Source organism: Protobothrops mucrosquamatus, unplaced genomic scaffold (genome assembly GCF_001527695.2).
Source record: "Protobothrops mucrosquamatus isolate PMUCROS unplaced genomic scaffold, P.Mucros_1.0 scaffold4586, whole genome shotgun sequence".
Lineage (NCBI taxonomy): Eukaryota > Metazoa > Chordata > Lepidosauria > Squamata > Viperidae > Protobothrops > Protobothrops mucrosquamatus.
This window is the reverse complement of record NW_015390489.1, coordinates 142,068-163,848: the sequence shown is the minus strand read 5'-3', so window position 1 is coordinate 163,848 and position 21,781 is coordinate 142,068. Positions and strand designations below refer to the sequence as shown.

Below are 21,781 nucleotides of genomic sequence, written 5' to 3'. Positions count from 1 at the left end.
TTTTCTATTTTTGTTTCTCTTCTTTTTTCCATTCTTGTCTTTCCTTTCTTCCTTCCCTCTTTCCTTTTATCACTTCCCTCTATTCCTCCTCCCTACCTCCCATTTTCTTTCTTTCCTTCCTTCCTTCCTTCCTTCCTTCCTTCCTTCCTTCCTTCCTTCCTTCCTTCCTTCCTTCCTTCCTTCCTTCCTTCCTCTTTCTTTCTTTCTTTCCTCTCTCTCTTTCTCTTCTTTCTTTTTCTTTATCTTTTCTTTCTTTCCTCCCCTCCCTCTTTCCCTTTTTCCTTCCTTTCCTCCCTCCTTTCTTTCTTTCTTTCTTTCTTTCTTTCTTTCTTTCTTTCTCTCTCTCTCTCTCTCTTCTTTCTTTCTTTTTCTTTTCTTTCTTCCCTCCCTCNTTCTTTCTTTTTCTTTATCTATCTTTTCTTTCTTCCCTCCCCTCCCTCTTTTCCTTCCTTTCTTCCTTCCTCCCTCCTACCACCTGCTGTAAAAACCAAAAGAGATTCAAATCATGAGAATTATAAGAGGTCCCCAGTCAAAGTCAGGACGTCTAATATCTCAAAACTAATACATTCTATCTACACCAATGTGGCATAGAGACAAACCATGCAAAATTAATTGGATGGGCCCCTTTCTCCACTGGGCGACTCATGCGTCTTGATTTTCTGGCCAGTGGGTCTTCCTTGCAAGCCTCTTAATTCCAAAAATAAAGGCCAGCCTCTCCTTTATTCTGACCTCAGTTTCTACTAACTTCCCTTTGAGTTTAAAAGTCAGTGGAAGCTGGCTTGCTGGACTCCATCCTTCAGCATCCTGTTTATTTCCAAGAATGCCTCATCCGCCTCCTTTGGGAATAAAAGGCCCACTGAGAAATAAATAACGGCCGGGTGAGGCTGCTAAAGGCCCCTATTAAAACAGAGGCCATTTTGAGGCGTGGTCATGAGAGGAGCCCATGGGACGTTGCGACGAAGCAGGTCATAACTATTTATTAAATTTATATACCACCCATCTCAACCACAAGGTGACTCTGGGCAGCTTACCATGTTAAAATGGGGGGTAAAATAACGAAAGTCATAAGAAGCTGAGTAGAATTCTGCCAGTTTCTCCCTCAAGATGAAACCATCTCTAGCCCTATACACTCTTAAGCTTGCACTGCACTTCTCAAGAGGACTACAGCCTTGTGCAGTTTTATTTTCCATGGGCAGAGGGCTTTTTAGGGAAATAAATTGGGCACCCAGTTCGAAATGGAAGGTTTGCCCTCCATTGTCCTGGGCCCCAATTGCTAGGACAGATAAGATGGGTTGGAAAGTTAGTCTGTGCTTCTGTTGCGGGTTTTGACCAGTGTTTCCCAGCCGACGCTGCCTGGGGAATTCTGGGAAACGAAGTCCATCCCTCTTAAAGCCTGCTGGCTGGGGAATTGTGGGAGATTGAAGTCCGCCCATCTTAAAGCATGCTGGCTGGGGAATTCTGGGAGTTGAAGTCCTCCCATCTTAATGTATACTAACTGGGGAATTCTGGGAGATTGAAGTCCGCCCATCTTAAAGCATGCTGGCTGGGGAATATAATAACAACAACAACAACAATAGTTGGAAGGGACCTTGGAGGTCATCTAGTCCAACCCCCTGCTCAGGCAGGAAACCCTATACCATTTCAGACAAATGGCTGTCCAGTCTCTTCTTAAAAACTTCCAGTGTTGGAGCATTCACCGCTTCTGGGGGCAGGTTGTTCCACTGATTAATTGTTCTCACTGTCAGGAAGTTTCTCCTTAGTTCTAGGTTGCTTCTCTCCTTGATTAGTTTCCATCCGTTGCTTCTTGTCCTGCCTTCAGGTGCTTTCTGTCTGGGGAATTCTGGGAGTTGAAGTCCATCTATCTTAAGACATGTTGACTGGGGAATTCTGGGTGTGGAAGCCCACCCATCTTAAAGCATGCCGACTGAGGAATTCTGGGAGTGGAAATCCACCACTTTAAAGCATGCTAACTGGGCAATTCTGGGCATGGACGTCCACCCATCTTAAAGTTGCCAAATCTGAGAAACCCTGCTTTAAATTCTGGCATGTTGTAAGTACCACAACCCTCCAGTCTTCGTCTTGCGTGATGGAGGGCTGCACATTTGGTGCTGGGAATCAGTGGCTGATTCATGGAGCCTTTTTCGCCCTGGGAACATAAGAGACTGGAGAAATATGCTTTTTCCTGTCTGCAAAAGAGGCCAAAGACAAACTATTTGTATTTTCGATAGTGCTCGGGTGAGGCCTTGACCTTTCCTGGATGACAGGAAAACTTTAAACAGTGTTTTTTGTTTTTTTTTTAAAGAAAGATTATGTGAGAATATATTTTTCTACACTGCAGGAAAAACATACTGAGAAAGTCAGAACCTGAACAAACAAACATACATGCACGTTGCCTTTCTGGTAACAACACAGGCAGTCCTCGACTTACGAGCATTCGTTTACTGACCGTTCGAACTTATGTCACTAAAAAAATTGATTGATGATGGTTTTTCAAACTTACGACCGTTGCAGCATCCCTGTGGTCACGTGATCAAAATTCAGCCGCTTGGCAACTGACTTGTATATATGACGGTCTCAGTGTCCCGGGGTCATGTGATCCCCTTTTGTGACCAAGGCAAATGACTCGCATTTATGACGGTTGCAGTGTCCTGGGGTCATGTGATCCCATTTTGTGACCAAGGCAAATGACTTGCATTTATGACGATTGCATGTGATCCCCTTTTGTGACCCAGGCAACTGACTCGTATTTATGACAGTCGTAGTGTCTCGGGGTCATGTGATCCCCTTTTGTGACCAAGGCAAATGACTCGCATTTATGACGGTTGCATGTGATCCCCTTTTGTGACCCAGGCAAATGACTCGTATTTATGACGATCGCAGTGTCCCGTGGTCATGTGATCCCCTTTTGTGACCAAGGCAAAGGATTCGCATTTATGATGATCACAATGTCCCGGGGTCATATGATCCCCTTTTGTGACGGTCGCAGTGTCCCGGGTCCACATGATCACCTTTTGTGACCAAAGTCAATGGAGGAACCCATATCCACTTAACAACCGTATAATTAACTTAACAACTGCAGTGATTCACTTAGCAACTATAGCAAGAAAGGTCGTAAAACGGGCCAAAACTCCCTTAACAAGTGTCTCACTGAGCGATGGAAATTTTGGACCCAATTACGGTCATAAGTCGAGGACTTCCTGCCCTTCTGTGTAAAACTTGGTTTGTAAAAATTTGGAAAAATCAACTTTTTCTCCAAAATAATCTCTCTCTCTCTCTGTCTCTGCAGGTTTGACCCTGCCTGGTGTAGGCCCCAGGGCTGACCAATCCATGGCGGAAACCATTTTTGGCAGTGGCAATGACCAGTGGGTGTGTCCCAACGACCGGCACCTGGCTCTCCGCGCCAAGTAGGTGGATCCGTCATTTTTCCGTCCTTTAATCCAGTGGTCTTCAAACTTGGCAACTTTATGACTTGTGGACTTCAACTCCCAGAATTCCTCAGCCAGCCCTGGCTGGCTGAGGAATTCTGGGAGTTGAAGTCCACAAGCTGGCTGACTGGCTGGCTGAGGAATTCTGGGAGTTGAAGTCCACAAGCTGGCTGACTGGCTGGCTGAGGAATTCTGGGAGTTGGTCCCACAAGCTGGCTGACTGGCTGGCTGAGGAATTCTGGGAGTTGAAATCCACAAGCTGGCTGACTGGCTGGCTGAGGAATTCTGGGAGTTGAAGTTCACAAGTCTTAAAGTTGCCAAGTTTGAAGACCCCTGCTTTAATCCTTTAATGTTGATAAGCAGAATCATTTCACATTCAGGGGAACATCCTCAACCTGGCTTGTAGAACTGTACACTGTAAGGTGGGCATCGGTCTTGGAGAGTATCTATACATAGCCCTCGACTTACGACAATTTGAGCCCAAAATTTCCGCTGCTAAGCGAGCTTGTTAAGTGAGTTTTGCCCCGTTTTACAACCTTTCTCGCCTCCGTCATTAAGTGAATCTGGCTTCCCCATTGGCTATGCTTGTGATAAGGTCGCAAAAGGAGATCACGTGACCCCGGGACACTGCAACCGTTGTAAGTACATGCCAGTTGCCCAGTGATTGAATTTTGATCATGTGACCGTGAGGTGGTTTTATCAGAAGCACAGAGCTTGGAAGGGACCTTAGAGGTCTTCTAGTCCAACCCCCTCTCAAGCAGGAGACCCTATGACCTTCTGGACAAATGGATGTCCCGTCTCTTCTTAAAACCCCTAAAAACGTTCATTAAAACTAAAATTTGAGCCAATCCGCCTTTAGATATGCAAATGCTGCGTTTAAAGGAACAGAAAACCCCAATTGGCTGAAAAACAAAATTCAAAACTGCCTTGTTTCCTTTGCAGGCTTCACAGTGGCTGGTCGGTGCACACTTTCCAGACGGACCGTCAGAGGAAGATGCAGGCGCTGGATTCGAAGGAAATGGAGGTCATTCTGGCGGTCATCCGAAGAGCTGAGAAGCTGGACATAATCGAGCAGCAGAGAATTGGGTATCTGTCTGTCTGCCTGCCTCTCTTTCTCCCTCTCCCTCTGTCTCTGCCTCTTTAGCTATCTTTCTGTCTATTTCTTTCCCTCCCTCCCTCCCTCTCTCTGCCTCTTTCCATATCAATCTGTCTGCCTCTGTTTCTTTCACTCTTCCTCTATCTCTGCCTCTTTCCCTGTCTGTCTGTCTCTTTCTCTCCGTCCGCCTGTCTATCTACCCACCCATCCATATCTATTTATCTGTTGTCTGTCTCTCTCCATCCATCCATCCATCCATCCATCCATCCATCCATCCATCCATCCATCCATCCATCCATCCATCCATCTATCCATCCATCTATCCATCCATCCATCCATCCACTCTTGTCTCTCTCTCTCTCTCTCTGTATCTATCTGTCTGTCTGTCTGTCTAGTGACTACATCATTATTTCTCAACCTTAGTAAATTTAAAATATATGGATTTAAGCTTAAAGTCTTTGGCATTATTAGCTGGCTGGGGAATTTCGGGAATTGAAATCCACCCCTCTTAAAACTTGCTGGAAATTCTGGGAGTGGAAGTCCACCCCTCTTAAAGCATGGTGGCTGGGGAATTCTGGGGGGGGGGTGGAAGCCCACCCCTCTTAAAGCATGGTGGCTGGGGAATTCTGGGAGTTGAAGCCCACCCCTCTTAAAGCATGGTGGCTGGGGAATTCTGGGAGTTGAAGCCCACCCCTCTTAAAACATGCTGGATGGGGTATTCTGGGAGTGGAAGCCCACCCCTCTTGAAGCATGGTGCCTGGGGAATTCTGGGAGATGAAGTCCACCCCTCTTAAAGCATGGTGGCTGTGGAATTCTGGGAGTTGAAGCCCACCCCTCTTAAAACATGCTGGATGGGGTATTCTGGGAGTGGAAGCCCACCCCTCTTGAAGCATGGTGCCTGGGGAATTCTGGGAGCTGAAATCCACCCTTCTTAAAGTTATCAATGTTGAGAAACAGTGGCTTAGACCGCGAGTATAATTTGTCTGCTTTTGCCTTAATCGATTGCATGACCTGTAAACTCCATCCAATAAACTCCAGATATATGTCGCTTCAGATAATGCCCAAACCCAGGTTTAGTGAGCAGTTCATCTACTGAGACACATCAATTTTGTGTTTTGCAATCCCAGGTCCCATATATAAGTCCCAAAGGCCTCTTTTCACTGTGGCATTACTGTGTCAATGATATAATAATATACAATTGTGTCCTTTCTGCAATGATGACATGCACACCTGAGATTATTTTCTCAACCTCTCCCTGCCCTGTCGAGGTCTTGGAAACCTAGAAATCTTCCACAGAAAAAGTCTTTTTTTATTTGTTATCCTGAGTGTCCCTCCCTAACCCACCCCACCCCCTTTTTTTTAAAAAAAAATAAAAATTTTAATTCAGGTATTTTTTCCGAAGGCAAGCATCCTTCCTGCTGCTAATGTTAGAGCCTCTGCAAAACCTTCATACTCCATTCATAAGTTTTATAAGCCTTTTATTGTGTTATCTAGACAAACACAGGTAGTCCTCGACTTAAACAGTTCATTTAGTGACCACAAAGCCTCCACTCCCAGTCTTGGAGCATTCACAACTTCTGGAGGCAAGTCATTCCACTGGTTAATAGTCCTCACTGTCAGGAAATTTCTCCTTAGTTCTACGTTGCTTCTCTCTTTGGTTAGTTTCCATCCGTTGCTTCTTGTCCCGCCTTCAGGCGCTTTGGAGAAGAGCTTGACTCCCTCTTCTTTGGGGCAGCCCCTGAGATATTGGAAGACTGCTATCCTGTCCCCACTCGTCCTTCTCTTTATTAAACTAGACAGACCCAATTCCAGCAACCGTTCCTTATATGTTTTAGCCTCCAGTCCCCTAATCATCTTTGTTGCTCTTCTCTGCACTCTTTCTAGAGTCTCAACATCTTTTTTACATCGTGGTGACCAAAACTGGATGCAGTATTCCAAGTGTGGCTTTACCAAGGCCTTGTAAAGTGGTATTAATACTTCACGTGATCTTGATTCTCTCCCTCTGTTAATGCAGCCCAGCTCTGTGTTGGCTTTTTTGGCAGCTGCAGCACACGGCTGGCTCATGTTTAAGGGATTGTCCACTAGGACTCCGAGGTCCCTCTCACAGTTGCTACTATTGAGCAAGGTACCACCTACTATACCTGTACATTTGGGGTTTTTTTTGCCTAAATGTAGAACCTTACTTTTTTCACCATTGAAAATTTCATTTTGTTAGATAGCGCCCAGTGTTTGTCTTGTCAGGTGAGGTCACAGGCTTGTTCTGGTTGAAAGATAAATGGCCAAGCTGAATTTTGTAGCCGGTTTTCCACCTTCTGGAAATAATTGAGATAATAATCCTGCAGCCCTCAGCGGGGTTAATGCTCTGTATTCTTTGAACCTTTTTTTTAAAAAAAAAAATTGCAGCCTGGATGACAGTTCTCAAATGAATTACAATCTTAAAGTTAAAAAACACCTAAGATTTACTGCTGAAAAATCTTTAGCCATTGATGTCACTACCGCGAGGAGCCTATATTCTTTTCTACTTTCTAAGTCCCTGAAAAACTGTATTTTGGGCGAGGATAAAGTGACTGAATTTCCTGGTGGGCCGACTCCATTGCAACCGGTTCCTAACTGGATTTTTTTAAAAAAAATAGATTTTTTAAAAAATAAAATAAAATCCAGTAACTCATTCCTTTTGTCATTGTCTGGGTGTTTGGATGAAAGCTATTTATCTCTTTTATCTGCCTGCTAAAGGATTTGGAAACCTTTTAACTTTCAAGGTCGGTGGCATTAAATCGGGCAAGAGGGATTTGAGGAAAGTAGCAAAGATTAGCCCTGGTTTGCAGGAAATAAGCCGCCAAGTCTAGCACATTCGCAGTTTACCGATGGTGCTTAAAGTTCCCGTCCAATTCACACGTCCCGATGGTGAGAACTGGAGATGAAGATACGGTAGCTTGTTTATCTGCAGCCTTAATCGTGCCTGGGTTAGGATGGGCTGTTTTCTTTCGAAGTTCTATAACTTTCTTTTAAAATATAATGAGGATTTAAAAAGATATGCATTGTCAAAGAAAAGGAAAAAAACACATCGGGTACTCCTCGGTTTACGTTCGTTTGGTAACCATTCAAAATTACAACAGCACGGAAAAAAGGACTTAGGACCGTTTTCACACATACGACCGTTGCACCATCCTTGTGGTCACATGACCGAAATTCAGATGCTTGGCAACTGGCATGTACTTATGACGGTTGCAGTGTCCTGGGAGGTCATGCGATCCCATTTTGTGACCTTATGCCGAGCAAAGTCAACGGGGAAAGCCAGAATTCACTTAACAACCATGTCACTAACTTAACAGCTGCAGCGATTCATTTAACGACTGCGGCAAGAAAAGTCGTTAAAATACGATCGGCTTTTGCGACCTTCTGGCGGGCAAAGCCAGTGGGGGAAAGGCAGATTCACTTAACAACCGTATTCCCAACTGAACGACGGCAGGGAGTCCTTTTACAGCTGTGGCAAGGAAGGTAAAAAAAAAATGGGGCAAAATTCATTTAACAGCCGTCTTGCTTAGCAACAAAAAGTTGGGGCTCCGTTGTGGTCGTAAGTCGAGGACTCCCTGTATCTTGCATGCCTTACTGAATGAGATTCATCCCTTAGAATCTCAGCAGAAAGGCCGAAGAAATTTGGGGGCTTCTGAATGAGAGAATTCGCCGTGGGATTCACTTAGTTCTTTTTATTTTTGTTGACTATGTTTTCATGAAAATTGATAAATTAGAATAGAATAGAATTACAGAATAGAATTACAGAATAGAATAGAACAGAATAGAATAGAATTACAGAATAGAATAGAATAGAATAGAATAGAATAGAATAGAATTGAATTGAATTACAGAATAGAATAGAACAGAACAGAATAGAATAGAAAATATTATAGATTCTAAAGAACATTATAGAATATTATAGAGTAGAATAGTAGTTGGAAGGTACCTTGGAGATCTTCTAGTCCAACCCCCTGCTCAGGCAGGAAATCCTATACTATTTCAGACAACGGTTCTTAAAACGATTCTCTTCTTAAAAACCTCCAGTGTTGGAGCACCCACAACTTCTGGAGGCAGGTTAATTGTTATCACTGTCAGGAAATTCCTCCTTAATTCCAGGTTGCTTCTCTCCTTGATGAGTTTCCATCTGTTGCTTCTTGTCCTGCCTTCAGGCGCTTTGGAGAATAGCTTGACTCCCTCTTCTTTATGGCAACCCCTGAGATATTGGAATACTGCTATCATGTCCCCCCTCGTCCTTCTCTTCATTAGACATACCCAATTCCAGCAACCGTTCCTTATATGTTTTAGCCTCCAGTCCCTAATCATCTTTGTTGCTCTTCTCTGTACTCTTTCTAAAGTCTCAACATCTTTTTTACATCGTGGTGACCAAAACTGGATGCAGTATTCCAAGTGTGGCCTTACCAAGGCATTGTAAAGTGGTATTAACACTTCACGTGATCTTGATTCTATCCCTCTGTTAATGCAGCCTAGCACTGTGGCAGCTGCAGCACACTGCTGGCTCCTATTTAAGGGATTGTCCACTAGGACTCTGAGATCCCTCTCGCAGTTGGCTGTGGCGAGTTGTCCTAGATCAGGGGTGTCAAACTGCCAACCTGCGGGCCAGTTGCATCATGCAGAGGCCGCATCCACCCCAGCCCCGGCAATGCGAAAAAAGTCACGATATGACACGTCACGTGACGCAACAAGTTTGACACCTGTGTCCTAGATCCTTCTGTTCGATTTGCACACCATGTTTGGAGCCCACGGAGCGGCGCCTGTTCTGACGGAGTCTCTGTCTTGCAGGCGCCTTGTGGAACGGCTGGAGAACATGCAGAAAAACGTCCTGGGGAACGGGTCGACTCAGTGCCTGCTCTGCGGGGAAGGTCTGGGGTTTCTGGGGAGCGCGGCCGTGTTTTGCCAAGACTGCAAAAAGGTAAGCCAAGTTTTTTTTTTCCCCCAGGGCTTCTGGTGTGTCCGAGGAAAGCTGGGCCTTTGAGTTGTTCTTTAGAAACTTGTTCCTGGCTCAGGAAAATTTTGAAACATGCTTTTGGAATAATAACAACAATAATAATAAGCAACCCGTGTCAATCATCAAATGGACAGCCATTTGTCCGAAATGGTATAAGGTTTCCTGCCTGAGCAGGGGGTTGGACTAGATGACCTTCAAGGTCCCTTCCAACTTTATTATTATTATTATTGTTGTTGTTGTTGTTGTTATTATTATTATTATTATCAGCACCAGCCAATTTGAATGTTCATTTGACTGAGGTTCATGTTTAATGAATAAAAGATAATAATAATAATAATAATAATAATAATAATAATAATAATAATAATAATAATAATAATAATAATAATAATAATAATAATAATAATAATAATAATAATAATAATATAAAAGTTGGAAGGGACCTTGGAGATCATAGTCCAACCCCTTGCTCAGGCAGGAAGCCCTATGCCATTTCAGACAAATGGCTGTCCAGTTTCTTCTTAAAAACTTCCAGTGTTGGAGCATTCACAGCTTCTGGAAGCAGGTTGTTCCACTGGTTAATTGTTCTCACTATCAGGAAATTTCTCCTTAGTTCTAGGTTGCTTCTCTCCTTGGTTAGTTTCCATCCGTTGCTTCTTGTCCTGCGTTCAGGTGCTTTGGAGAATAGCTTGACTGCCTCTTCTTTGGGGCAGCCCCTGAGATACTGGAAGACTGCTATCATGTCCCCCCTCGTCCTTCTCTGCATTAAACTGGACATACCCAATTCCAGCAACCGTTCCTTATATGTTTTAGCCTCCAGTCCCCTAATCATCTTTGTTGCTTTTCTCAGTACTCTTTCTAGAGCAGTGGTGGCATACCTACATGGCACTCAGAGCCCTCTCTGTTGGCACACGCACCACCGCCACCAGCAGCAGGTCCATCAGGCAGGAGCCCCGCCCAGCACAAAGGAGGTGAAGCGGCCGACTAGCAAGCTCGAGGCATGATACTAACTAGCCCTGCCCCATTCTTGCATGGTGCAGCCCTTTGTATCTGCACCCCATGGTGCGGCGGCGGCCATTTTTGTGCCTTGCAGCACAGTGGCCCATTTTTGCGCCCCTGGGTTTTGCGTGCCAGAGGCGGCACTCAGAGGCGCCTCCCTGCCTCGCCCTGGCACTTTGCGATAAATAAGTGGATTTTGGGTTGCAGGTTGGACACTCGGTCTGTAAAAGGTTCGCCATCACTGTTCTAGAGTCTCAACATCTTTTTTACATCGTGGTGACCAAAACTGGATGCTGTATTCCAAGTGTGACCTTACCGAGGTGTTGTAAAGTGGCATTAACACTTCCTGTAATTTTGATTCTCTCCCTCTGTTAATGTAGCCCAGCACTGCGGTGGCCTTTTTGGCAGCTGCAGCCTGGCTGAGGAATTCTGGGAGTTGAAGTCCACAAGTCATGAGGGGGCCATAGTTCCCCCATGCTGGCTGAGGAATTCTGGGAGTTGAAGTCCCCAAGTCATAAAAGGGCCATAGTTACCCCATGCTGGCTGAGGAATTCTGGGAGTTGAAGTCCACAAGTCATGAAGGGGCCATAGTTCCCCCATGCTGGCTGAGGAATTCTGGGAGTTGAAGTCCACAAGTCATGAAGGGGCCATAGTTCCCCCATGCTGGCTCAGGAATTCTGGGAGTTGAAGTCCACAAGTCATAAAAGGGCCATAGTTCCCCCATGCTGGCTCAGGAATTCTGGGAGTTGGAAGTCCCCAAGTCATAAAAGGGCCATAGTTACCCCATGCTGGCTCAGGAATTCTGGGAGTTGAAGTCCACAAGTCATAAAAGGGCCATAGTTACCCCATGCTGGCTCAGGAATTCTGGGAGTTGAAGTCCACAAGTCATACAAGGGCCAAGTTTGAAGACCCCTGTTGTAAAGGGTAGGGGGGGAGAGAAGGGAGAGTCAGCTTCTGCAACCACACTCAAGCCCAAAATTTCTGCTGCTAAGTGAGACAGTTGTTTAAGTGAGTTTTGCCACATTTTACAACCTTTCCTGCCACGGCTGTTAAGTGAGTCACACGGTTGTTAAGTGAATCCGGCTCCCCCACTGACTTTTGCTTGCCAGAAGATGATCCCATGACCCCGGAACACCGCAACCGTCATAAATACGAGCCAGTTGCCAAGTGCCCGAATTTTGATCGTGTCGCCATCACAAGGCCAAGCGTGAAAAACGGTCGTTAAGCCTCTTGTTTCCAGGGCCGTTATAACTTTGAAAAGTCAGTCAGCGAAAGGTTGTAAATTGAGGATGACCTGCCGTTTTGGAGTGATGGGATTTGTAGTCCAACAGGTGGCTGGGGATGAGTGGGTGGTCTGGCCATTCTCCTAGGCCTCTTCCTGCTCTGCCCCTCCCACCTTCTCACACAGCTGACATGAATAGAAGCAGATATCCTGCAGTTAATTAGGCTATAGATTAAAAAAAAGGCTCCCAATTATTCTTGGTCCTCCCTTTGAAATGTTAAAATTAGCATTTTGGAAGATTCCCCCAAGGCTTTCTGTTTTGTTTTATTTTATTTTTAAATTGTTTTAATTAACTGTCAATAATCTCTGCAAAATTTATTTATTCATTCATTCATCCATCCATCCATCCACCCACCCATCTATTCTCTCTCTCTCTCTCCCTCCCTCCCTCTCCCTCCCTCCCTCCCTCCCTCTTCCGTCTCCCAGGCCTTTCTTGTCCTGTTGTTTCCCGGGTGACATTGCAAGGTTGTTGTTTTTTAAATAGTGTAGCATGTTGTGTGTGTGTGTTTTTTTTTTTTAAGTAACGACAAAGGAAAAAGCACGTTCCTGGATTTGCAAATTTTATAAGCTCCACCAGAGGGAGGACTCGATATCCAAATGCAATTTAGCATGATCCTATTTTTTTTACAGAGATGAGTAACATTAGAAAACCGGAACTGGGTTCCGAATAAGAGGGCAAAATTGCTGAGTAATTTTGGTTTTGCAATTTTTTATTAATTTTCAAATAAACATATAAACAAATACAAATGTGGTGCATTTCATTAAAAAACAAAAAGAAAACCTAGTCAATATATTCCCCCCCCCGCATCCCCCCTCACTCCTTCAACCTTCCTACCTTCCCTCTTCCTTCCTCCCCTCCTTCCTCCTTTCCAACTATCCTACACATCCCATCACCTTCTTTTCCACCTCCTTCGGATGCACTTTGGAGTAAGCTCAGTGAATTTGCTTTCACGGAAAGCCATTTCATTTAGCCGCCGTACAACTTTGCGCAAATGGCACTGGAAAAGAATGGTCACAACGAGTCCTCGCACTTATGACCGTCGCAACATTCCCCGTGGTCACGTGATCAAAATTCAGGCGCTGGTCAACCAGCATGTATTTATGACGGTTGCAGCATCCCGGGGATCACGCGATCCCCATTTGGGACTTTCCCCGCTGGCTTCCGACAAGCAAAGTCAGTGGGGGGAGTGGATTCAATTAACAACCCTGTGATTCGCTTAACGACTGCAGTGACTCCCTTAACAGCCGTGTGATAACATTGGCCGTAACTCTCCTAACTGCCTCTTTGCTTAGCCATGGGAAATTCTGGTCTCAGCTGTCATCGTAAATCGAGGACTATCTATAGATAGTCTTGACTTACAATGGTTCATTTAATGACTGTTCAAAGTTACAGTGGCACTAAAAAAAAGGGAGCGTATGGTCGTGTTTCACACTTGTAACTGTTGCAGCGCAGTTGTGAAGTGAATCGGTGTGCTCGTTAAGTGGGTAACATGGTCGTTAAATGAATCTGACCGTCCCCGTGGTCACGTGCTCAAAATTCAGAGGCTTGGCAACTGGCATGTACTTATGACGGTTGCAGTGTCCCGGGAGGTCACGTGATCCCATTTTGTGACCTTACGCCGAGCAAAGTCAATGGGGAAAGCCAGAATTCACTTAACAACCGTGTTACTACTTTAACAACTGCAGCGATTCACTTAACAACTGCGGCGAGAAAAGTCGTAAAGTGAGGCAAAATTCACTTAATAAATTTCTCACTTAGCCGCATAAATTCGGGGCTCAATTATAGTTGTAATTTGAGGATTTGCCTGTATTTTGTTTTATCTCTCTGCCGGGGAATCCAGTGAGGGAGGAGAACCTATTGGAGAACCCGGAAAGGTTCCTGTGAATGTGGCCCCCAGCCTCATACAAGCCCCCAGAGCAGGGGACCCCTGCAACCATGTTGCCCAGCTTGGCACAATGCACAAGAAACCAACCTGGCTAGGGGAAGCTTGTATTTTGGAGAAGTAGTCACGCAGCTCCTGACCTTTGGGGCAGAGGGCAAGTTTTCATAGCAGAGTTGGAAGGGACCTTGGAGGTCTTCTAGTCCAACCCCCTGCTCAGGCAGGAGACCATATATACCATTCTGAACAAATGGCTATCCAATCTCTTCCAGTGTTGGAGCGTTCACAACTTCTGGTGGCAAGCTGTTCCACTGGTTAATTGTTCTCACTGTCAGGAAATTTATCCTTAGTTTCAGGTTTCTTCTCTCCTTGATGAGTTTCCATCCGTTGCTTCTTGACCTGCCTTCGGGTGCTTTGGAGAATAGCTTGACTCCCTCTTCTTTGGGGCAACCCCTGAGATACTGGAAGACTGCTATCGTGTCCCTCCTCGTCCTTCTCTTCATTCGACTAGACATACCCAATTCCTGCAACTGTTCCTTATATGTTTTAGCCTCCAGTCCTCTAATCATCTTTGTTGCTCTTCTCTGCACTCTTTCTAGAGTCTCAACATCTTTTTTACATCGTGGTGACCAAAACTGGATGCAGTATTCCAAGTGTGGCCTTACCAAGGCCTTGTAAAGTGGTATTAACACTTCACGTGATCTTGATTCTCTCCCTCTGTTAATGCAGCCTAGCACTGTGTTGGCCTTTTTGGCAACTGCAGCACACGGCTGACTCCTATTTAAGGGATTGTCCACTAGGACTCCGAGGTCCCTCTCACAGTTGCTACTATTGAGCCAGGTACCACCGCCCTAGGCCTTAGCTGCTTTATGACTCGTGGACTTCAACTCCCAGAATTCCTGAGCCGGCATGGCTCAGCATGGAAACCTCTCCCTTTCCCCTCAGCATGGCTGGCTCAGGAATTCTGGGAGTTGAAGTCCACAAGTCATAAAAGAGCCAAGGTTGCCTACCCCTGACCTATACTGTAGCTGTCCATTTGGTTTTTCTTGCCTAAATGTAGAACCTTTTTGGGGATTAGACAATCCCCCCCCCCGGTTGACTCTTTTCAACCCCCCCCCCCCCGTTCCTGATCGGCATCCTATTCCATCTGTGCCTGCTGTGGATATGGCTGGCAGCATTAATTTACAGGCGGCTTGCAGGGAAATGGTTAATAATCCATCTTGCTGTGGATTGATTTTTGTTTTTTCCCCTCTTTTATTGAGTGCTCCATTTGATTTTATTCCTTCGGTTCGGCCTCACAGCCCTTTTCAAATCTTCCTGTGCTTCTTTGCCCTGCGGGCCCGTTCGGATTGTCCAGATGGCTGGAAAAAACACCGGCTGTCTCGGCTTTTGCTGACTGATCCCGAAATCAGACGAACTCATAAAAGGCTAATATTGCCTTTGCGGTTCCTTCTGGGCATAAGCAGAAGGACCCCGATTATGGGTGATCCTACAGTATTCATCCAGGTCTGGGTTTAAATACTGGCGGTCCTCCACTTACGACCATCATTGAGCCTGGTCGTTAAGTGGGTCATTGCGCAACTGTCCCAGATTTTATGCCGGGGTATTTTTTGGGTTTTTTTGCAGTAGTTTTTAAGCGAATGCTGCGCGGTTGCAAAGCAAGCACGGCGGTCGTTAAATGAATCTCTTGTCCATAATGGGCGTTCATTGCCAGAAACCGAAAGTAAATATCGGTTTGGGGCAAACATGTTGTAAATCATGATTATGTGACCGCAGGATGCTAACAAACAACCGTATGTATGGACCAATTGCTCATCACTCCAAATGCAGTCATGTGATTGGGTGGTATCAGAATTTCAAATCCAGGTTGTAAATAAATGTTCTTTCTTTCTTTCTTTCTTTCTTTCTTTCTTTCTTTCTTTCTCTACCTATCTATTTTCCTTCTTTCCACTTTCTCTCTGTCTCTCTTTCTTTCTTTCATGCATTTTCTTTTTTCTTTCTTTCTTGACCTATCTATTTTCCTTCCTTCCTTCCTTCCTTCCTTCCTTCCTTTCTCTACCTATTTTCCTTCTTTCCACCTTTCTCTCTCTTTCTTTCTTTCTTTCTTTCTCTACCTATCTGTTTTCCTTCTTTCCACTTTCTGTCTCTCTTTCTTTCATGCATTCTTTCTTTTTTCTTTCTTTCTCGACCTATCTATTTTCCTTCTCTTTCTTTCCTTCTTTCTTTCTTTCTTTCTTTCTTTCTTTCTTTCTTTCTTTCTTTTTCTTTCTTCCTTTCTTCCTTTCTTTCCTTTTCTTTCTTTCTCTTTCTTTCTTTCTTTCTTTCTTTCTGTGTCTGTCTATCTGTCTTTCTTTCTCTACCTATCTATATTCCTTCTTTCCACCTTTCTCTCTCTCTTTCTTTCTTTCTTTTTTCTTTCTTTCTCGACCTATCTATTTTCCTTTCTTCCACCTTTCTCTCTCTCTTTCTCTCTCTCTTTCTTTCTTTCTTTCTTTCTTTCTTTCTTTCTTTCTTTCTTTTTTCTTTCTTTCTTTCTTTCTTTCTGTGTCTGTCTGTTTTTCTTTCTTTCTTTCTCTACCTATCTATATTCCTTCTTTCCACCTTTCTCTCTCTCTTTCTGTCTTTCTTTCTTTTTTCTTTCTCGATCTATCTATTTTCCTTTCTTCCACCTTTCTTTCTTTCTTTCTTTCTTTCTTTCTTTCTTTCTTTCTTTCTTTCTTTCTTTCTTTCTTTCTTTCTTTCTTCCTTCCTTCCTTCCTTCCTTCCTTCCTTCCTTCCTTCCTTCCTTCCTTTTTTCTTCCTTCCTTCCTTCGTTTCTTTATCTATTTTCCTTCTTTCCACCTCTCTATCTCTTTCTTTCTTTCTTTCTTTCTTTCTTTCTTTCTTTCTTTCTTTCTTTCTTTCTTTCTTTCTTTCTTTCTTTCTTTCTTTCTTTCTTTCTTTCTTTCTTTCTTTCTTTCTTTCTTTCTGCCAGCCATCTTACCACAGGGTAACTTCAAATAGTCACCAAGAGCCTGGTCATAAGTCAGGACTACCTGGAGATCATGCTGCTATATTGGAACCTCCCACAATGCCCTCGAGAGAGGCTGCTACCTCAGGTGCATTGTGGGAAAAGGCTTTGGGGTCGAAGTTCCAATAGTTAGAAGGAGGCTTCAGATCCTAAATTAAGAAAGTCGTCCTCAACTTACGATTACAACTGAAATCTCCGTTGTTAACCAAGGCAATTTTTAAGTTTAGTGTCCATTCAAAATTACAGCAGCACTGTAAAAAAATGACTTGTGATTGCGTTTCAGACTTAACGACCATTGCAGCCCCCTTATGGTCACATGATCAAAACTTGAGCATTTGGTAACCGATCAAGAAATTCCCCTTTTGCGACATTCCCAGCCAAGCAAAGTCAATTGGGGAAGCCAGATTCACTTTTAAGGACCACACGATTCACTTAACAAGTGCAGTGCTTCACTTAACAACCGGTGTCAAGAAGGGTTGTAAAATGGGGCAAAAGTCACTTAGCAACCACCTTGCTTACCGACAGAAATTGAGGGCTTGATTGTCATAAGTCGAGGACTCCCTGAAAATTTGGGGGAAATCTGTTTTTGCAACTAATATTTATAGGATTCAACGTCGTCCTTTTCAAGAGGCAAGACCTGTCCCACAATTTAGAGCAGGGGTCTTCAAACTCGGCCCTTTGATGACTGGTGGACTTCAACTCCCAGAATTCCTCAGTCGGCCATTTTGATGAAACTGCGGGCTTGGATCCAGACCAGGGGTCTTCAAACTTGGCCCTTTTATGACTTGTTTGAAGACCCCTGATTTAGAGATGGTTGCTTTTCTCCCTCACGTCCCGACCCACCCACCCAAACTTACCCAGTGGGGTCACCAGCTTTTGGATTGATTGATTTTTCTCTCTGTCTCCCCAGAAAGTTTGCACAAAGTGTGGCATAGAAACGCCGGGTCCCCACAAACGGACCGTTTGGTTCTGTAAGATCTGCAGCGAGCAGAGAGAGGTGAGTTCTGATGGGACCACAATTCCACAATTGTGGTTGCGGTGGTTGATATCTGCACTTGCTGTTTGTCAGGCGAGATTATTTGGATCAATTTCTTAAGCTTGGCCCTTTTAACATGTGCCAACTTCAACTCCCAGAATTCCCTGGCCAACATAGCTGGCTGGGGAATTCTGGGAGTTGAAGTCCACCCATCTTAAAGCATGCTGGCTGGGGAATTCTGGGAGTGGAAGGCCACCCATATTAAAGCATGCTGACTGAGGAATTATGGGAGTGGAAGTCCACCCCTCTTAAAGCATGCTGGCTGGGGAATTCTGGGAGCTGAAGTCCACCCATCTTAAAGCAGGCTGGCTGGGGAATTCTGGGACTGGAAGTCCACAACTTTTAAAATGGCCAAGTTTGGAGGCCTCTGCTTTAGATGACAACAGATGAACCAAAAGTGTGACATACACTGATCTGGAATCCTTTGAGGATTGGATAATCAATATATATATATATATATTAGTTGTTTCCTACCATGATATCAACTACACGTTCATTTCTCCTTGCTGTCTTTTCTTGTCCAATTTTAAAGGATAAATATCTTGAGGCAGGAATTCAGTCTGTTCTAATCTGGTGAGCAACAACTCACATTTTTTCCCCCGGAAATAAATTTCTCGAAGGGGAAAATAATTTATCTGGCACAGTTTCCATAGGTCTAAAGTATTTTGTGGTGTGTGGGGGGGTGCGTGCGCGAGTGCGTTTGTGTTTAAAGTGTGCTCTCCGAGTGTCTCGTTGAGTTTTTGATTAGCTTTTGCTGGAGGGTAGAAATTAAATTGAGTTTCAAATTTTCCCTGTTCTTTCTGTGAAAATTGCTCGTCCTTTTGTGCGAAGCTGTATAGATTAAATATGTTTTAATAAGTTCCCTTTGTCCCCAATCTCTATATTAAAATCTGCGTTCTTGAAAAATGTGGCCGCAGTGAGTTTGGCAACTGGCTTTCGTGTCATCTTATCAGCTGCGAGGTTTTGACCCTCTTTTAACTGAAATTATTTTTCTCTTGGCTTTAGTTTTAAGCTGAATGTCCAAAAAAGTTCTCCTTGGCTTTCGGTAGAATGCATTTACAGCTAGACCCCGACTTATGACGAAAATTGAGCCCAAAATTTCTGTGGCTAATTAAGTGAGTTTTGCCCCATTTAATAAGTGGCAGGAATAGCCAACACTCCAGAAGACAGGCTTAAAATACAGGAGGATCTGGACAGACTTGAACACTGGGCGCTATCTAACAAAATATAGCAGTGTTCCAATATCTCAGGGGCTGCCCCAAAGAAGAGGGAGTCAAGCTGTTCTCCATGGCGCCTGAAGGCAGGACAAGAAGCAACGGATGGAAACTGATCAAGGAGAGAATCAACCTAGAACTAAGGAGAAACTTCTTGACAGTCAGAACAATTAACCAGTGGAACAACCTGCCTCCAGAAGCGGTGAATGCTCCAACACTGGAAGTTTTTAAGAAGAGACTGGACAGCCATTTGTCTGAAATGGTGTAGGGTTCCTGCCTGAGCAGGGGGTTGGACTCGATGACCTCCAAGGTCCCTTCCAACTTTATTATTATTATTAAAATGAAATTCAGTGGTGAAAAAAGTAAGGTTCTACATTTAGGCAAGAAAAACCAAATGTACAGGTATAGTATAGTTGCTCAATAGTAGCAACTGAGAGAGGGATCTCGGAGTCCTAGTGGACAATCCCTTAAGTAGAAGCCAGCCGTGTGCTGCAACTGCCAAAAAAGCCAACACAGTGCTAGGCTGCATTAATAGAGGGATAGAATCAAGATGACGTGAAGTATTAATACCACTTTATAAGGCCTTGGTAAGGCCACACTTGGAATACTGCATCCAGTTTTGGTCACCACGATATAAAAAAGATGCTGAGACTCTAGAAAGAGTACAGAGAAGAGCAACAAAGATGATCAGGGGACTGGAGGTTAAAACATACAAGGAACGGCTGCTGGAATTGGGTCTGTCTAGTTTAACAAAGAGAAGGACGAGGGGGGACATGATAGCAAGTCTTCCAATATCTCAGGGGCTGCCCCAAAGAAGAGGGAGTCAAGCTCTTCTCCAAAGCGCCTGAAGGCAGGACAAGAAGCAACGGATGGAAGCTGATCAAGGAGAGAAGCAACCTAGAACTAAGGAGAAACTTCCTGACAGTTAGAACAATTAACCAGTGGAACCACCTGCCTCCAGAAGCTGTGAATGCTCCAACACTGGAAGTTTTTAAGAAGAGACTGGACAGCCATTTGTCTGAAATGGTGTAGGGTTTCCTTCCTGAGCAGGGGGTTGGACTAGAAGACCTCCAAGGTCCCTTCCAACTTTGTTATTCTATTCTATTCTATTCTATTCTATTCTATTCTATTCTATTCTATTCTATTCTATTCTATTCTATTCTACTCGTAAACAAAACAAAAAAAGCAAAAGAGTATTCAGTAACTAAATTAAAAATAAAAGACACAAACGAGGGCTCAATAAAATCGGAAATAAATAAACACAAATCAGCATTCAGAACACTAAAAATCCTTTTTTTTTTTTCTTTCTTTCTTCAATCTCTTCAGGTCTGGAAGCGATCTGGGGCCTGGTTCTACAAAGGTCTCCCGAAATGCATCCTGCCCTTAAAAGGGAACAGTGGCGGCACTGGCGGCAGCAAAGCCAAGGAGATCCACCTTCGGCCCCCTCCTCCTCGCCTGACACCCCCATCACTGGAACTCCGGGGCAGTGGGATGGATCACACCTACACCTGGGCCAGGAGCAAAGGTCAGCCTCTACTCCCCCCCCCCCAATGGGAGGCATCAAGAGGGATATTGGGAATGATTAAAAGAGGCTCAATCTCAGCAATGTTAATGTGGGTGAACTTCAAGTCCCAGAATTCTCCAGCCAGGATGCTGGCTGGGGAATTCTGGGAGTTGAAGTCCACCCCTCTTAAAGCATGCTGGTTAGAGAATTTGGGCACTGAAGTCCATTCATCACAGCATGCCACTGGGGAATTCTGGGAGTTGAAGTCCACCCAACTTAAAGCAGGCTGGCTGGGGAATTCTGGGAGCTGAAATCCACCCATCTTAAAGCAGCTGGCTGGGGAATTCTGGGAGCTGAAGTCCACCCGTCTTAAAGCAGGCTGACTGGGGAATTCTGGGAGTGGAAGTCCACCCATTTTAAAGCAGGCTGGCTGGGGAATTCTGGGAGTTGAAGTCCACCCCTCTTAAAGCAGCTGGCTGGGGAATTCTGGGAGTTGAAGTCCACCCCTCTTAAAGCAGGCTGGCTGGGTAATTCTGGGTGTGGAAGTCCACCCATTTTAAAGCAGGCTGGCTGGGGAATTCTGGGAGCTGAAGCCCACCCCTCTTAAAGCAGGCTAGCTGGATGCGGACAAGAGGTAGAAATAGATCTCCAATTAACGACCACAGTTGAGTTCAAAATTTTCTGTTGCTAAGCAAGACAGTTGTTAAGTGACTTTTGCCCCATTTTACGACCTTTCTCACCACAAGTCGAGGGCTGTCTGTAACAGGTGGAAGATCATTAAAGAGAGATCCAACCTAAAAATAAGGAGAAATTTCCTGACAGAACAATTAACCAGTGGAACAACTTGCCCCCAGAAGCGGTGGATGCTCCAACAATGGAAGTTTTTAAGAAGAGACTGGACAGCCATTTGTCCGAAATGGTATAGGGTCTCCTGCCTGAGGAGGGGGTTGGACTAGATGACCTCCAAGGTCCCTTCCAACCCTGTTATTCTCTTTTCTAAGTAATTCTCTGCTTTATACATTCCGGGCCAGAGGTCCCTTTTATGGGACAGCCTGCCTTCTAAATTTAGCTCAAAATTAGACGATAGAGAGGCAGTTAGATGGGGTGGGGGCTTAATTCCTCTTCCCCCCCCTCCATAATCTCATCTCCCCATCCAACAGCTGCCTGCTACAGAAGATTTCCTCCCCGCAGGCTGCTTAAATAGCAGGAGGGGGTGCAGGCCTATTATTTTTATTCCCCCCCCCACTGTAAAGTGGGAACAATTTCCCAGTTCAAATAGCCACCCTGGGTCTTTTGTCAGCTAAATTGAGGCTTGTACCTTTGCTTGTCTCCCTTCAATTGAGTTTGCAAGAAA

General features: G+C 44.6%; 1 protein-coding gene across 1 annotated transcript in view; it reads left to right on the top strand.

Moving 5' to 3' along the window:
- The first annotated feature begins 3,302 nt into the window (after positions 1 to 3,302).
- The window catches only part of RPH3AL (rabphilin 3A like (without C2 domains)), a 33,157-nt gene continuing 14,678 nt past the window's right edge, over positions 3,303 to 21,781 (top strand). The window contains exons 1-5 of the mRNA XM_029286690.1: positions 3,303 to 3,404; positions 4,368 to 4,511; positions 9,337 to 9,466; positions 17,584 to 17,670; positions 20,250 to 20,448. Coding sequence (XP_029142523.1) covers positions 3,328 to 3,404; positions 4,368 to 4,511; positions 9,337 to 9,466; positions 17,584 to 17,670; positions 20,250 to 20,448 — 637 coding nt within the window. The 5' untranslated portion in view covers positions 3,303 to 3,327. The remainder of the gene's footprint in view (positions 3,405 to 4,367; positions 4,512 to 9,336; positions 9,467 to 17,583; positions 17,671 to 20,249; positions 20,449 to 21,781) is intronic.